Here is a 17,515-nt window from a genome sequence, read left to right as displayed (position 1 = left end):
TAATTTAGGCTTGTGTACTCAATATAATATGATTTGAAAAAAGCCCAAGAGGCAATGATATTCCACTAGTTTCTGCACCTCTCACTATTTGATGTGTAAGTACTAGGGGAAACATTCAGACAAGCAACAGATAACACAATGGCTTTGTAATGAGTCATGGAAATGCTTAGAAAAAGACCTGGAAATTCAACATATGTAGATTTAACACTGTCCAGTTCCTCAGGCAATTGATGCTCTCAGGGCAAGTGAGTAGCATCTGATGGATTGAAGCAGGTCAAATCCAGTCAAGCAGACAAGACCAGACACCGGAGGAAAGGTCAGGTCAGGTCCAGTCAAGGTAGCTGAATCAAAGCAGGCAAGAACGGATTAAGTTAGTGAAGTCCAGTTGAGATAAGTAAGTCAAGACAAAGCAGGTACAGTCCAAACAGATGAAATCGCAAGCTCAAATGACCCCTGTTGGCTAACATTATTTCCTACTAGGGTGAGAGAGAAGCAACTCTGGGCAATTTGCCGCTCCATAACCCCCTTCACACCCAAACCAGAAATGTCTGGAAGACACTGTTTCAAAATCCCTTTATTTTACATCATTTTTTAAAAAATAAAATAATATCTTGTGCACCTTGGTTTGAAGAATTGCACATTGATAAAACTGGCTTTGGGACCCAAAATGGGTGGTGAACTTCCTTCAGGCCACATGATCCATGTACTGTACTAGAAAAATTGGAACATATTGTTTTGTTAGGAAACTAACGCCAAGGGAGACCTTATATAGGCTGACAATATCTGTAGAGTGGTTAGCTAACACTGCATGATCTGAATCCCCTCCCTCCCCTCTCCATCAGTAAGCAAGAAACCTTTCCCAGAGTTTGACAGCTGCTGAGGAAGGGGGAAGAATGGAGCTGCAACCTGATGTAGGATCTTGGCTATTGAATGTGAACTATAAAGGATCTACCCAAGATGTTAAACCTTTCTTGTTCAGCACCATGGATAGAGTTCAGCACCTTTACAGCTCAAGTTAAAAACTGACGTTGGTGTCACCAGTCACTGCAAGAGAGAGGAGAGGACAAAAAAGTCACAATTCACAAATACAAGTCCAGATGTGTTAAACCCTCTCTCCATTTACTGAAAAGAACAGAGGAATGAAAAGAACATTCAAAGCATCTTCCTCCCTACTCCCTATAAAAAACCTTCAAGAAAGACTATCTCAACCTCACACCAAATGTTTCTGGAGAACCTGTAATTATTAGCTCCAGTTCTGGCAAAGCTGTGACCAGTTTTCTTAAAATTTCTGAAGGGAGGCTGAGCTTAATGTACCATTTAAAAACAAAAGAAGGGTGGAATAAAAGAGATATCAGAAACTGCTATATAATAAGCCTCTTCTTGCTTTCATGTTATGTATGTCAGAGAGTTATGGAATATATCGGAAGACTGAGCCAACGCATGTGAAGAGTACTGGGTAGGACTGAGAAAAAAAGGAAAGCACAGCCTAAACTTATACAATATAAATAAATATACTGGAAAGCCTGAGAAATTCATATGTTTGGTTTTTGCAATTGTTACTATTTGTGTATTTATTTATTTATTTATTTACTTTTTGGTGGAATTAAGATTGACATAGTCTGTCTGATACTAAGAGAAACTGGAGAGCTGTTTTTCATCGGTATTGATTTACAACAAAACTAAATGTTCAGTTGTCTACTATTGTCCCATGATAAAATATTAACAACACATTTGTTGTACCTTTCTCACTTATCACCTGGGTGGCGGGGTTCTTGGCAAGATTTGTTTGTAGGGGAGTTGCTTTTGCCACCATCTGAGGCTGAGAGAGTGTGACTTGCCTAAGGTCACCTAGAGGGTTTCCATGGCTTCAAACAGGACTTCAAACCCAGGTCTTCTACTTCAACACTCAAACCATGCCACCACGCTAGCTTTCTCTGTTGCCATGTTGACAAATTCTACAATGCATTTTATGATAACCCCTTTATCATTCTCACCCCAAACAGTCATAATCACAAAGGAGAAGAAGGCACAGCAAAATGGAGGACATTCCAGAATAAAAGCTAAAAACACTAATATAAAAATAAAATTTACAACTATATTACATGTGCTGCATTTTATTATGTACCCAACTGTATTTTCTGATGAACTTAGCTTTGTTAAATTGCTTTGTTGGCTTGCAACATACGTATACTTGCAATATACTCTGAGCAAGATAAATGCTTAAATTGTTCTCTACCAGCAACAAACCCTGACTGAAACTACATTTAAATTATAACTATTAAGGTGCCCTGATCTCTGGGGACAAGTCTCGAAGGGGAACAGCAAACATGGTGTTACTCAATGTGCTTCCTTAGTCATGCTCAAAATGGAGAACATTTTGAAATTCCTCCTGAAGGTTGAAGCGCAGGATATGTCTTGGAAAAGGTGGACATCTGGTCACCCTGACCCCAAAGGTACAAAATTCTCGATGGAAGCCTTGGTCCAACACACTCAGGCCACTACACCAGGGTCTGGCTCTCTTTGTGTTATACTACTGACTATCTTCTGCTGAGTTAGGACCCTGGACTTTCTCCCCAAGGCCTGCCTTGAACAGTGCCACTACCTGCATGCACCCATGCTGTGAACCAGGGTCTTGACTGCTCCCCTCAAAAAAACTCCAATGATGATTCCTTCTTCCTACAAAGACCTGACTATCAACAGACAAACAAACAAACAACAAAGCCTTGGACCTGGCCGTTCAAGTGACAGAATCCAAGATGGGAGTCTTGGGACCTGAGAGCCCAAGTGGTAGAGAAAGAGACCTCTGTTGTCCCCCTGAGGATGTCCCATCCCACAGAAGATTGTAGAAATAATGCTGTTTGACTCTGCTTTGAAGTGCGGCAGTGCTGTCCTCTGGAATCCTGGGAGGTCTGATTTTGCAAGGTCTGTTACCTTTTCTGCCCAAGAGTGCTGGTGCCTTGCTGTTATTGTTCAGAAGACACTCATAAAATCATAAAGTTGGAAGAGACCACAAGGGGCATCCAGTCCAACCCTCTGCCTTCCAGACTTCCATATCCACAGAGTCCTTATCCATGGATACAGTCATCCAAAGCTTGAAAATATGATATATATGCACACACACACACACACACAGTTGGCCCCCACATTTGTGGCTTTGACTTTTTCAGCTTTGATTATTTGAGATTTGGTTAATCTGTTCTCTCTAGGAATCTCTAGGTCCTCCAGCGCAATTCTGCCTGAAGTTCACCATAGAGTTGTTCTGGAGAACCTAGAAGTTAATAGAGAAAACATTTTTCTAGGCATTTGTAGGTCCTCCAGCATGATTCTATGATCAATGCCTGGCAGATGTTGACCATAGAGTTGCACTGGAGGTCCTGGAGATTCCTAGAGAGGTGTTCTGTTAGGTAAGAAGAATAGTGTTCTTTTACTTGTGTTTCCCCCCCCCCCTTTATGGGGATCCTTCACCCCTGACCCCAGTGAATGTGGAGGGACCACTGTGTGTGTGTGTGTGTCTGTGTGTGTGTTTGTGTGTGTGTTATCAAGCAAATCTTGATTTTGCCATTTTATATAAGGGACCCTATTTTACTCTGGAGATTATCACATGTGAAATTAATGAATAAAATTAATGAAAAGTGACAGGGCTTAATTGGGTGCATTTGGGATGCATGTGAACAACCAAGATTCAACCCAGATTCATCCTGCATTATTTTCACTGTCTGAATACCCCTCAGAGAGGCAAAAGGAGCCCTTTCGTTCCGGTCCTCCTGTTGATAGGTGAAAATTTTAAAAATATTCTGACAGACATCTAGAGAAGATTTTAAGTTTGTTTTAATTCTACTGTTGTATGGCTTCCTAAGGTGATCCTATAATGAGGTTTTTCTTGGCAAATTTCTTCAGAGCAGGGGTTGCCATGGCCCTTCTCTGAGGCTGAGAGCGTGTGACTTGCCCAAGGTGGATTTCCATGGCTGAGCCGGGATTCCAACTTTGGCTTCCAGAGGTTCCCTCACCGAACTACACATTTCAGGAGTCTGTAGGGTAGAGAGAGGTGGGGAGTAAAGGTATCAAACTGGCCCAGTTCTTCTCTTCTGCAGCCTCCTCCTCCTTCCTTCTTCCTTTTCCTTCTCTTCCTCTTCTGCTTCCTCTTCCTCCTCTCCTCTTCTTCTCTTTCTCTTCCTCCTCCTTCCTATTCCCCTTCTTTCTTCTCCTCCTTTTCCTCTTCCCTTTCTTCTCCTTTTCCCCTTCCTCTTCCTCCTCTTCTTCCTTTTCCTTCCTCCCCTCGTTCTTCTACCCCTTCTTCTTCCTCTTCTTCCTCCTCCCTCTTCCTCTCTGCTTCTTCCTTCTCCTTCTATTCCCCTCCTTCTTTCTTCTACTCCTCTTCCTCCTCTCCTTCTTCTTCATTTTTCTTCTTCCTCCTCCTCTTCCTCTTCCCCTCCTTCCTCTTCCTCCTCTGGGCTCCATCCTGAACCGGGGAGGACCCCCTTCTCCCTGCAGCAGGGCCCAGGCCTCCCTCCCTCCCTGCACCGAAGCCCCCTCTGCTCGTCCTTCCCCTCCGGAGCCCAGTCAAAGCGGATTACTGCCGGATCCCCTCCTCCTCCTCCTCCGGCTGCCCTTCCACCGCCTCCTTCCTCTCGGCCTGGATGGAACCGGGGGCCCCGGGGCTGCCTCCTCCTCCTCCTCCTCCCTCGCAGCCCCCCGCCTGAGGCCCCGGGAGGCAGCATGGCCAGCCCCAGCAGAAGAGGAGGAGGAAGAGGAGGAGGAGGCAGGGAGAGAGGCCTGGAGAAGGCGCTGAAGATGAGCCTCCCCAGGAAGCCCAAGATCCACTCGGCCGCAGGTGAGCAGCAGCAGCAGGAGGACGGGGGTGAGGGGCTGGGAAGGGGCTCCTCAGAGGACCAAGGAGGACCAGGGCCCCCCAACACCCCCAAAGACTCCATCCCTGCCTCTGCTGCTGAGTCCTGCTCTAAAGGGAGGAGGAGGAGCAGGACCTTAGGGGGGGTCCCTCCTGGAATGCAAGGTGGGAATGGAGGACAGGCCCTGGAAACACGGAGGACCTCTGGTCCCACTGGGGGAAGGGGGTGTGTGTCTGGGGGGGATACCATAAAAAGTCCCCCTCCCCAAACAGCTAATCTCTGATGCCACAACCAACTGCACTGAGCCATGACAGTGAAAGCGGGGTCAAACCGGATTGTTTCTGTAGTGCGGATGCAGCCTAAGAGGCTGGTAAAGGAGATTAGAAGAGGGATCGATTGCTTTCCCTTTTAGTGGCCCAAGGAGGAGGGGGAGGGGGAGGGCAGGGGGCTCCAGGCTGGGCCTGCTGCTGCTGCTGCCGCCAAGGGCCAGAAGAGGCGTAGCTGCAGCAGGAGGAGCCCTGGGTCTGCGGCAGCAGCAGGGCCCCTGCTGGCAGGGGCTCCAGACTAGCGTTCGTGCCCAGTCGCCTCCCGAGCTGCAGTCCTTGCTTCCCTCTCTGTCTGACATCCGCAATCCTTCCTGACTTTCAGACTGCGTTGAAAGGGATTTTTTTAAAAAGGCAGGGAAGTCAATGCAGGGCTCCAAATCCAGGCACAGACCTAAGGAAGCCCAACACCAGAAAAATCCTGGCATTGCAAAGAGGAAAATCGGCTACAAACACAAGCTATCTGGGTTTGCACGCAGATAAAGCCATTTTATATAAATATACAGTATTATATACATTATAATATAATATATAATGTTTGCATATATGAATTGTCTACAAATGCACTGGCTACAAACATACAAACACCAGCTATCTGGCTTTGCATGCATATATACATACAGTAGATGTTTGTATATATGAATTGGCTACAAACACAATCTATCTGGATTTGCGCATATATATATATATATCTGTGTGTTTGTATATATGAATGCATACATGCATACATATATGAATAGATAAAATATATAGATACAAAATAAATGCATCCACATGATGGATAGATCTATCTATCTGTCTATCTGTCTCCAAATACATTTAGGAAATAAATCCATATATATCTATATATCTTGAAGAAATAAATCCATATGCACACACACACACACACACACACACACACATGTACACTCACATAAATGCAAACCCAGGTAGCTTGTGTCTGTAACCAATTTTTCCAAGCTTTCATAAGAATTGCAGGGATTTTTCCTCTTTGTAATGCAGGTATTTTCTAGTTATAGAAATCAGAGATAGAAACAGAGAGAGGAATTAGAGAGAGTGAGAATGTGTCTCTGTGTTATAGAAATTTGTATATAGATACACACACCAAAGAAATAACTCACAAAACTAATAAATACATCCATATATGGGGATTTATTTATTTATTTATTTGTGAAGAGGGATTGCAATGCACTTAACTTGCAGGAGGCATTGAAACAGGAGTGGGATTCACTGATCAAATTGGAAAAGCAGGACTGGGAGCCTGGACTTACAGCTGTTACTTAAAAATATCTTGGAGGGTGTGAGAGAAGGAGAGACACACACAGAAAGAATGCATACTGTGTAGATTTGACTACAAAGTGAAGACATTGGCTCTGATGCCATCACCATAGTTATCAAGTCTTTCTTGGTTTTTTTTTTCACCTTTAAGAAAACCAACAACCTGCAAATTAACTGTAAAAAAATACTTATACAATTGGTCCTGGTTTCAGACCTTGAGGAAGTTACTTTTTTAGATGACTTGAGGCAGTTAATATTTTGAATGACATCTCCCAGACTCCTGAAACCAGTTCCTCCTGGCTGGGGGATTCTGGGGAGCTGCTATATATATAGGAACTTCTCTAAACTTTGGTTTGGTTGCAAGGTGCAGACCTATGTCTATCAGCAGCATAACTAACAGTGAGGGCAGTCCAACTGTGGATCTTCTCAGACAAGGGAAATTGGAAGTATAATCCAATGGCAATCCGAATGCAATCATGGGGTTTAACGTTATTGTGTGATAGACTACCACATGCAATTTCAGGCAATGGCAAGCTATTGTTGGGCAATGGGAAGTCAGTCTGAAAGCAATCATGGAGTTTCATGTTATTGCATGAGAGGTGATCACACGCAATTTCGGGCAATGGGAAGCTATTGTTGGGCAATGGGAAGTCAGTCCGAATGCAATCATGGGGTTTCATGTTATTGCGTGAGAGGTGATCACACACAATTTCAGGCAATGGGAAGCGATTTTCGGGCAATGGGAAGTCAGTTGGAACGCAATTTGAATTCATGTAAATTTGCTGAACTAGCGAATTCACGTGAATGCGTTCTGGCCCCACTTTCTTTTCATTTGAAATTAAGAGAAAGTCCTCCCATGTGACAAACTCCTGTGTGTCTGTCTGTCTCTAGTATATGCTCTTAATCAGCACTTTTCTGTTGGATGGAGTTCATGGTGGTAACAAGGGCTATAAATCCCCCGCTGATTTGGAAGAATAAGGCCAGTTTAGCAACACGGGGGCTTGTTGTTGTTGTTAACTCCCTTTGAGTCAACTTGGACTCATGGCAACTCTGTTGATGAGACATCTCCAAACCCTCTGTCCTCAACCGAAATTTCTGCTCAGGTCCTGCAGGCCTCGGTCCATGGCCTCGCTGATCAAGTAAAAAATCTGGCATGTGGTCTTCTTCCTCTCTTTTTACTGTCTTCCACCTTACCTAATACAATTTCCTTTTTTTTATTATTGATTTTTCCTGATGATGTGGCCAAAGTACAACAGCCTCAATTTAGTCATTCTGGATTTCAGGGTGAGTTGAGGCTTGATCTGTTCAAGGACCCATTTATTTATCTTCTTGACCATCTTCACTCTGTAGCTCTAACTTCCATGCATAGTGATGGGAGATATAATGGCTTGGATGATTGTAACTTCAGTACACAGTTGTATAACTTTACACTTTAGGATCTATTTTAGTTCTTTCATAGCTGCCCTTCCCATTCCTAAATTTCTTCTTCTAATTTATTGACTGCAGTCTCCATTCTGGTCAGAGTTTGATCCAAAGTATGGGAACACTGTTGTTGTTGTGTGCCTTCAAGTCATTTCTGATTTATCAATTTCCTTTTTATCTAGGTTGAATTTAAGTAATCAGGGAGGGGAATATTATCTATTATCTAGCTACCTATCCATCTATAATAATATTATATTATTAATATGATATAATATACATTCTCCCACATTGCTCTTCCTCCCAGATTTCTTGGAACCAAACTACACATGTAGTGTTTAGTGACAGCTGGTGGCTCTGATGTCAATGGGGCAATGGAGCCACTGTGGCATTTGGAGAGCTTCTTCGAAGGAGCTGTCTGAGGTACTGAATCTGTTTCAGCATTAGGTTTCAACACCATTGAGATTATCTTTTACAGTCTGGACTAGAATTTGGGGTTGATTCACTATTCCACTGGCTTTAGAGCCACCCACCACCGTCGATGTGATGGGGGAGATTCCTTATCTAATTCTCCTGGTGTTTTTGGATTATCTGTTATGCATGTGTGCCTGATTTTGATCTGAGCAGTGGTGCTTTTTGTGTATATTTGTGGCCCAGGGATGTTGGACTCAGATTACCACCAGCCCCAGTCAACATGGCTAATGGTCAAGGGGATGGGAATTGTATGCTGATAGCATCTGAAAGGCCTCAGATTGCCCATTCTGGGTTTCACCTTTTCCCCACCTTATCTATTTTCTGAATTTTTTTTATTTAGCAGACAAATATACAAAAATATACAAAAAAGAGAAAGAAAAAGAAAAGAAAAGGCAAAAGCAAAAGCAAAAGGAACAATATATCATGATATTGGAATATATCATGATCAAATATGTCTTTTCTCATCCTTTATATTTGCACTACAGTATTTCTTCATATCTTACCAACATTCATTCATTTTTTCTATTTAAAAGAAAGAAAGAAAGAAAAGGAAAGAAAACAATAATAGTAGTAATAAAAAAACATAAAACAGTTTAGTAAAACTTCCTCGCTTCTAAAGATTTCAATCTTTATAGACTATTATATGGTTCCCCCTTTATTTATCCTTTTTCTTTTCTCCTTGTTATTGAATTTCTCTCCTATGATTTAACTAAATTTTAATCTGTAAAATTATTAACATAAGCTAACTTCAACCAAAAAGTCCAGATTGTTCTTTAATTTAATTTTAATTTTTCAAGTTTAAAGTAGCTATTTCTCCCCATTGTTCTGTTAAAAAATTAATCACTTTGTTCCAGTCCTTATAGTAGTTTTCTAATGAGTTTTCTCTTAATAACTGAGTTAATTTATCTCCTTCTATGATATCATTTATTTTCCAAATCCTCTTTTGTGGGAATTAATTCTTTTTTCCAATTTTGGGCAAAAACGATTCTGGCTATACTTAACAGATAAAATAGTATTTTTCCATATTTTTTTCCCAAATCGTCGTCCAAAATTCCTAATAAAAATATCTCTGGTTTCAATTCTATTTTTATACCTAGCACTCCATTTATTATTTCATTTATCATATTCCAATATTTTGTTGCATCTCTGCAATTCCACCAGCAATGAAAAACGTTCCAAGTGATTCCTTACACTTCCAACAATTATTAAGGGAGTTTTTATAAATTCTAGCTATCTTGTCTGGGGACATATACCATCTATAGAATAATTTATACCAGTTTTCTTTCAAGTCCTGTTTCAAACTTCTATTCCAATTTTCTCCATTGTTCTAGCTTAATGGGATGTCTGATATCAATAGCCCATTTCATCATGGATTCTTTTACAACTTCCTCTTCCATCTAGAATCCCAGCAATTTCTTATATATTGACCCTAGCATCTTTTTCTTTTTTCCGTGTAAAATTTCTTCTAATTCTGTTCTATTTCAACCCGTGGTTTTTAATGTCTATTTAAAATCTCTCATAAAGTTGCCTATATTGAAACCACCCTAACTTAAAACCTTTGGCTTCTAGACTTCCTTGTTTGGCTATCTTGAATTCCCCTGCTTGTTTCACTATTAAATCCTTATATGTACACCATTTTTGCTCCCTAGCCGTCTCATTTCTGAAAAGCGCCTCTTGCAGTGAAAACCACATGGGAATTTTATCCATTATTCTGTTCTTATACTTTTTCCAAATTTTTAAGAGATTTTTTCCTAATACAATGATTATTGAAAGTTTTATTGGTTCTTTTCTTTTTCATATACAAGATAAGCATGTAAACTAGATTTAATCCCTTCTTCTAATTCTAGGAGTCTTTTGTCTTCTAATTTTAGCCATCTTTTAAAGCATTTCTGAATTTAAACGCTTCCCTCCTCAAGCTGCCTTGTCCTTGTTGTTGACCTATGGTGACCCTAGGAATGAGAGACCTCCAAATGCCCCAGTCATCAACTGTCCTGCTGAGGTCTTGCAAACTCAGGGATGTAGCTTCCTTCACTGTCTTTCATTTTACCAATTATTATTATCTTTTCCAGTGAATTATGTTTTCTCATCTTATGTCCAAATTATGACAGCCTCGGTTTAGTCAACTTGGCTTTTTAGGGAGTGCTCAAAACTGATTTGCTCTTGGACTGATTGCTTGTCTTTATAGCAGGCCATGGTATCTCTAGAGCAATCCTCCAGCACTACATTTCAAATGGTCTTCTAGCTGCGACCCTGAATCCGTATTTGGATTTTTTTCATTGCACTGAAAGGCTATGAGCAATTATTTGAGGAAAGATTTAGGTTAGTAGAAAATAGGCGGGCTGTGATTTAACCCCTCCCCCTTATCACAGTGACAACAACTCCTTTGATAGTCTCTGAATCTTTCTTTCCTTCTCATATCATCTCAAAACAATATGTAGCTGTGTATCATCACTTTTCTTTCCCTCTCCATTTTTTCTGCATTTTTTTTTTTAAAAATGCTCTCTTTGCCTGATGAAGAAATGCATGCACTTTCTGCAATGATTCCCAAACTCTGGTCCTCCAGATATTTTGGACTTCAGCTTCCAGAAGCCTCAGCCATCTTGGCCAATGGTCTGGGATTCTGGGAGCTGAAGTACAAAACATCTGGAAGGCCAGAGTTTGAGATTCACTAAGGCAATGATCTGGGTAGCAGCTCCCAGACTTTGGAATTCCCTCCTTAAGGAGGCTGGGATGACTGCCTCCTTGCTGTCCTTCTGAAAACTTTTGTATTTTGACAGGCTTTTAAGAACTGAGTGCAATGTTCTTTTCATTGATTTTTACCTTCTGTTTTTAATGTCTTTTAAAATAGATTTAATTGTATAGATCGTTTAATTGCATTTTAATATAACTTTTATATATTTCACTGACTTTTTCTATTTATTTTATTCTGAATTGATTTTAATATATTGTAAGCCACCTTGGGCCCCATAACAGTAGTGGTGTTGAAAGTAATAATAATACCACCATTTGAGGTATTACATGGACTTTGGATGCAGAATGATAGCTCTCTTCATCTTTCATGGCAACTGTTAACTAATCTCCCAACCGTTGGGAGATCACACTGTGGATTTCTCAGATCCCATGTAATTTGGGCCATCACTTTCTCTTTATTGCCTTTGGTAACTCTTATTTACCTATGAATCCCACCTGGATGACTGGAGATTAGGTTGCCCTTTTTGGGGGTCAGCACTGATACTGAATGAATGGATAGCACATCCTTCTTACTTGAATGGCTTGGAACTTATGCTTGAGTCCCATGCCATAGCAGAATGGTGTCCCTTATATAAGATGGCAAAATCAAGGTTTGCTTTTTTGGATTGTTTAAAAAAAATATTTTCAAGTTGTGGATGGTTGAATCTACAGATACAAAATCTGTGGATACAGAAGGCTGACTTTATTGCTTTATTTTCTTGTTTGTAAAATTAACTAAAATAGTTCCTTCTAGGCTACATCTGCATTGCAGAAATAATCAAGTCTGGCACCACTTTTACTGCCATGGCTCAGTGTTATGGAATTTTGGGAACTGTAGTTTGTAATGAAACCAAAATTCTCAGACAGAGAAGGCACTACAAACTACAATTCCCAGCATTCCATAGCATTTAGCTATGTCAGTTAAAGTGTTGTGTGGATGCAGCCCTAGTTTCTTTTTAAAAACACGAGATACTACAAGTCATTGGCCTAAAGCACAAAAACCCCACTCTCCTCTCCGTCTTGCTGTTGCTTCAACACCCACAACTGATCCTGAAAAACAACAGCTTGCATTTGAACTTTGTGATATTCTTCCTCCACCATTTAGTGAAGTCACACATTACATTAGAAGAATAGTGAAAGTATCCCTCACTAAAGTCCAGAACACATTGTGGAAATAATCCAGTTTGAGACCACTTTTACTGCCCTGGCTCAATGGTAGGGAGTTCTGGGAACTGTAGTTTTGTGAGACATTTAGCCTTCTCTGTCTGGTGCCACAATAAACTACAATTCCCAAGATTTCCTAGCACTGAGCCAGAGTAGTTCAAGGGGTCTCAAACTAGATTATTGCTGCATTGTGTTCTGGACCCTAGTTACAGTAGCAATGTAGTGAGGATTATTGTTATTGGGGAAATGAATTAATTGCAGCTATTTACTTCCATGTTCTTGATTGTAGGAGATAGGACTAGTATATAAAATATACTGAGAGCATGTATGTGTGTGTGTATTTGTATATGCATATTAGACAAGAAGACAAAAGAGAAGAATCATAGAATTGTAGCATCATTGGAAGAGACTCCAGGCCCATTCAGTCCAATTCCCTGCCATGCAGGAACTCACAATCAAAGTGCCCCCAATAGGTGGCCATCCAGCCTCTGTTTAAACACCTCCAAAGAAGGAGACTCCACCACACTCTGAGGGAGTGTTTTCCACTGTTGAACAACATCAGGAAGTTCTTCCAAATGTTAAGGTGGAATTTTCCCCCCTGTAGTTTGAATCTATTGCTCCAGGTCCTAGTCTCTAGAGCAACAGAAAGCAAGCTTGCTCCATCTGCAATATAACATTCCTTCAAATATTTGAACATGCCTATTATGTCACCTCAGCCATCTCTTCCCCTGGTTAAACATACCGAGCTCTGTAAACCCCTCCTCATAGGGCTTGGTTTCCCAATCTTTCACCATTTTGATTGCTCTAATTTGCCAATATTTAATTGTGATGCCCAGAATTGTACACAATATTCCATATGAGGCCTGACCAAAGAGTGGCACTGTTCTTTCAGTCTAGAGCTTGATACATGTTTCTTCATAGGGATGGCCCAAGTGAAAATAGTGAATCAATTTAAATGTATCTGTTAATTTGGGAAAGCTTTTCCATAGAATTGTGCCATATGTCAGGGAAGAACTGAGATATGCCAATGACATCTGCTCACTAAAAACACATCTGCAAAGTCATTTGAAAAACAGCACCATGTATGCCAAAATAGCTGCATTGGAACTTACCACCTCTTTGAATCAGAATGATTTTTATGCAGCAGCATGAAAGTAATAGTTCGACCTAACTAGAATAGGTACATTAAATCAATGGATACTTGGTGCACTAACACTTCTCTGAATTTCACTGAATCAATAGGTCTCTTCTAGTCAGGACTAACAATTGAATTTAGGTCAATATCTGTATTGTAGGGATGGGAACTGTGTGGCCCTCCAGATGCTTTTGGACTGCTGATCTCATTATTCCCAGCACTGGCTATACTGGGATCATTCCCAGCAGTGGAGCTGCAGTCCAACAATACCTAATTCCCACTCTGGCATCCTGGAAGTAGCTGAAATTCCCTCTCTCTGCCTCCAGCTCTAGTCCTGTAATTTGTTAGTATTCAAAACATTTATGTGATGCTGGTGAATACTTCTGACTGTTCTGAAGTTAAATAGATATTAAAAGTGGATCAACCCCAAAGACTATCTATTCCAGTATTCTGTTTGCACAGTAGAAAAGTAGATGCTTAAGGGAAGCTTTAGTCCACTCATGCGTACAGCAAGTTTTCTTCATATCAGCTACCTAATTTAAATGGAAAGAGTCATTTTATTGTTGTTACTGTTAAACCAGTGGTTCCCAACCTTCCTAATGCCGCGACCCTTTAATACAGTTCCTCATGTTGTGGTGACCCAAACCCATGAAATTATTTTTGTTGCTACTTCATAACTGTAATTAAATAGGTGTTTTCCAATGGTCTTAGGCGACCCCCATGAAAATGTCATTCGACCCCCAAAGGGGTCCCGACCCACAGATTGGGAACCACTGTGTTAAACAGTTGGGAGTCAGAAAGCCTTGCTGGTGTACTGCAGGTCACTCAAAAGACTACTGATAGATCTTCATTGTTTGTTGTTACATGCATAGCACACCTTGGTGAATAAAGTCTTTGACAAAGAAGCTCCTTTTTATGAAGTCTTTTTATAAATAAATAATAAATAAAATAAAACTTTTATTTGTATACTGCCTTTCCTCCAGATCTAAGCGGTTCACATATCATAGCTATAATATATTACAATACAATACAATACATCAAAAATTTCATACAGATTAAAAACCTTAAAAACAATATACCAAACTGTCACACTATCAGTTTTGGCTAGGCATCCTGGTCTTATTGGGGTGTAATATCTCTATATAGAGTTGGAAGGATATGCTAACTGAAAAAGCTGGGTTTTCAGTGCCTTTTTAAAGGCTTCCAATGTGGAACTGTGTCTGATCTCTTCCGGGAGTGCATTCCAATAGGATGGAGCTGTTGCCGTGTAGGCTCTCTGGTGAGTTGATGTCAATCTCACTCTGGGGTGTTTGAGTAAATATTTCCCCGTTGTTCTGAGAGTGCAGGGTGGATTATGTAGGGAGAGGCGTTCCTTCAAGTAACTCGGGCCCAAGCCATATAGGGCTTTATAGGTAATGACCAACACTTTGTATTTATGCCTTTTACCTCTATTTTCTTCCTTGTTCTCTATCTAGCTGGAAGTTTTTCTGAAGGCATCAGCATTGGGAGGATAGTAAGGGAAGGTTGGAGAAACATAGACTTTGGTGTCAGGTTGCAGTGACATCTCTAAAGTAAAATAATAAAACCTTGAAGTGGGAAAAAGCAGGATCTTGTGTGGACCAGTCCTGCTGTAGCTGTGTCTATCTGCCTGTAATGGTCAAGGTAGATAACAGCTGCCTTCAGAATCCTTCACGTAGTGAACAACAAAACAAAAAGAAAAAAGGAAAGACGAAAACCCTGCCTCACCAGACCCCCCCCCCAGCATGTTAAAAAAAAGAAGGAAAAAAAGAAGCACAGATGTATAAGTTTGCCCATCAACAGGGAAAGTATGGACATGTAGCATACTTACATCCTGCGATAAAGGAGAATTCTCTTAGGAGTCCAACATTTCCTATAAGTTACATAATGGAAGGGTTATTTAGAAAAATATCCTATTATATGAAGGTTAAGTCAAGGCCAATGATTTTTCAATCACTTAGAGAAGGGACTAATTGAAAGCATAGATTGAAATCCAATTTCCAGCTTTCTGACTCATCCATTTCCTAAATAAGCATGCCTATCAGAACAAACCATATCAGGCTATCTGATGTGATGGATCAGCATGGCCTCTCCCACAATGTTTCAGGTGTCCCTTAGCTACAACTTTTTGTTGTTGTTGTTGTTTCCTAGGAACTCACCACAGACTAGCAGCTGGAGCATGGAGCAGCACTAGTCCATGACCACCACTTTGAGTAGCAGTGACTTATACTGTCTGGCTGTAAAATCCAAAACCTCTGGCCATGCATGCCAGCTATCTGTTGTGCTACTCTTTATCATATGTGTATTTCTGTTTTTTGAGATACATAAACTGTCAATTGTCAACAAGACATGCAAGGATGGTGGATTCCACCATGTGAGTGGTAGCTTGCAAACACATTTCTGTTGACTTCAGGTAGCTTCTGAACCTGCTGGCTCCAGTGTCAGTGGGGCAGTGAACCTAGTCCAGGTTTTAGACTGAACGTTAAAGGAGTTATCCAAAACGTTGTTCCTATTTGGGGGATAAAGCTCATCAAACTGGATAGTTCTTTTAAAGTTCAAACTAAAACCAGAGTGGATTCATGGCTCCACTGAGCCATTGTTTGCCATTGGGTGTAATGGTATTGCATCACTGATTTTTGTACAGCTATTAACTGGTGTAAGTCATGTGCAAATGAATGAGCTGGATCAGATCAATAGCATTGAAAGGGGGCCTTAAATCCTAATTAATTAATTAATTATATAACCATTCTGCCAGTATGGTACCCAGTACAGTACAGGGTAGATCTCCCTTATCTGGAATTTTGAAATCCAAAGTACTCCAAAAAACCAAAATGTTTTTTCATTGGTGGCTGAGATAGTGGTACTCTTGCTTTCTGATGATTCCATGTATACAAACTTTTTTTCATACACAAAATGACTAATAATATTGTATAAAAATACCTTCACACCATGTGTAAATAATAATAATAATAATAATAATAATAATAATAATAATAATAAATGTTTATTTTAATATTTTCCAACCTCTTCCCAAGGATCGCAGGCCTATTATACATCAATAAATATATACTAAATACAAACAAATACAATTGATAAAATACTAATACTGAATTTACCACATTCCTATTAGATTTCTCTAAAAACCTAAAACATGTTAATCAGTACCCATAATAATTCAATAGTCCGAGAGTGGAACATCATCCACCGAAAACTTTTTATATTTTATAATGGATCTGATGCTATAAGCCCGCCGGAAGAGATCCATATTGATGCCTTCATTAAAGTCCTCTAATGTATTGATGAATTGATCTCTTTCCGGTCAGGTCTATTCCCAATAATTTTGGAACCGTCAGCTTTCAGCCTTAAACGCCCCCTATGGGAAAGTTGTCATTAACCTAGTTCATTATGATGTTACCACATCAAGTACTTACTTCAACTTCCCTGATGTTCTGAGTGTGCGGAACGGATTTGTGTCAGGGAAGAGCGTTTCCCTTAATCCAGTAATTAATCTCAGGCCCAAGCCATGTAGGTGCTTTTTAAAGGTAATAAACCAACACCTTGTATTGCCTGGAACATATTTGCAGCCAATGCAAGTAGCATTTTGAACACTGGTTGTTATATGGTCAAACCTAGATGTTGCCGGTACCAATCTGGCTGAAAACAATTTGGACCAGTTGAAGCTTCTGAACTTGTACAAGGGTAGCCCCACAAGTAGAGCAAATTACCAGAAAAATCTAAATGAGCAATTAACCAGTGCAAGTAACCACTGCTTCACAGGTCCTTTCAGTCCAGGTATAGGCGCAGTTTGCATATAACAACCAAACTGATTACCAAAGCATACATCCCAACCCGTCCATCATCTATTTACAGATGACAACTTGCCAGACGGATCCAGGAGTATCACCACAACTGCGAAACCTCGTCCTTAGGCAGAAATGATGTGACCCATCCAGGACTCTGGTTGACACCTAATCTCTATCCCTGGACTTGATAGGTACCTAATCGCAATTAACCTCTGTTTTTCTCTGATTCAGCCTGAGTTGTTTCCCACTCCATTACAACCCATTACCGACACTGAGGCAGGAATTTACATGGGGAGAATGCCATCCCTAGTCACTGCGCCCAAC

General features: G+C 40.6%; 1 protein-coding gene across 1 annotated transcript in view; it reads left to right on the top strand.

Moving 5' to 3' along the window:
* Nucleotides 1-4,464: 4,464 nt before the first annotated feature.
* ATP8A2 (ATPase phospholipid transporting 8A2) overlaps nt 4,465-17,515 on the top strand; it is a 500,148-nt gene continuing 487,097 nt past the window's right edge. The window contains exon 1 of the mRNA XM_042457059.1: nt 4,465-4,831. Within this exon, the coding sequence (XP_042312993.1) occupies nt 4,717-4,831 (115 nt within the window). The 5' untranslated portion in view covers nt 4,465-4,716. The remainder of the gene's footprint in view (nt 4,832-17,515) is intronic.

Source organism: Sceloporus undulatus, chromosome 3 (assembly GCF_019175285.1).
Source record: "Sceloporus undulatus isolate JIND9_A2432 ecotype Alabama chromosome 3, SceUnd_v1.1, whole genome shotgun sequence".
In the NCBI taxonomy this organism is placed as follows: Eukaryota; Metazoa; Chordata; class Lepidosauria; order Squamata; family Phrynosomatidae; genus Sceloporus; species Sceloporus undulatus.
Note: the sequence above shows the minus strand (reverse complement) of the source record. Positions and strands in the feature narration are given on the sequence as shown.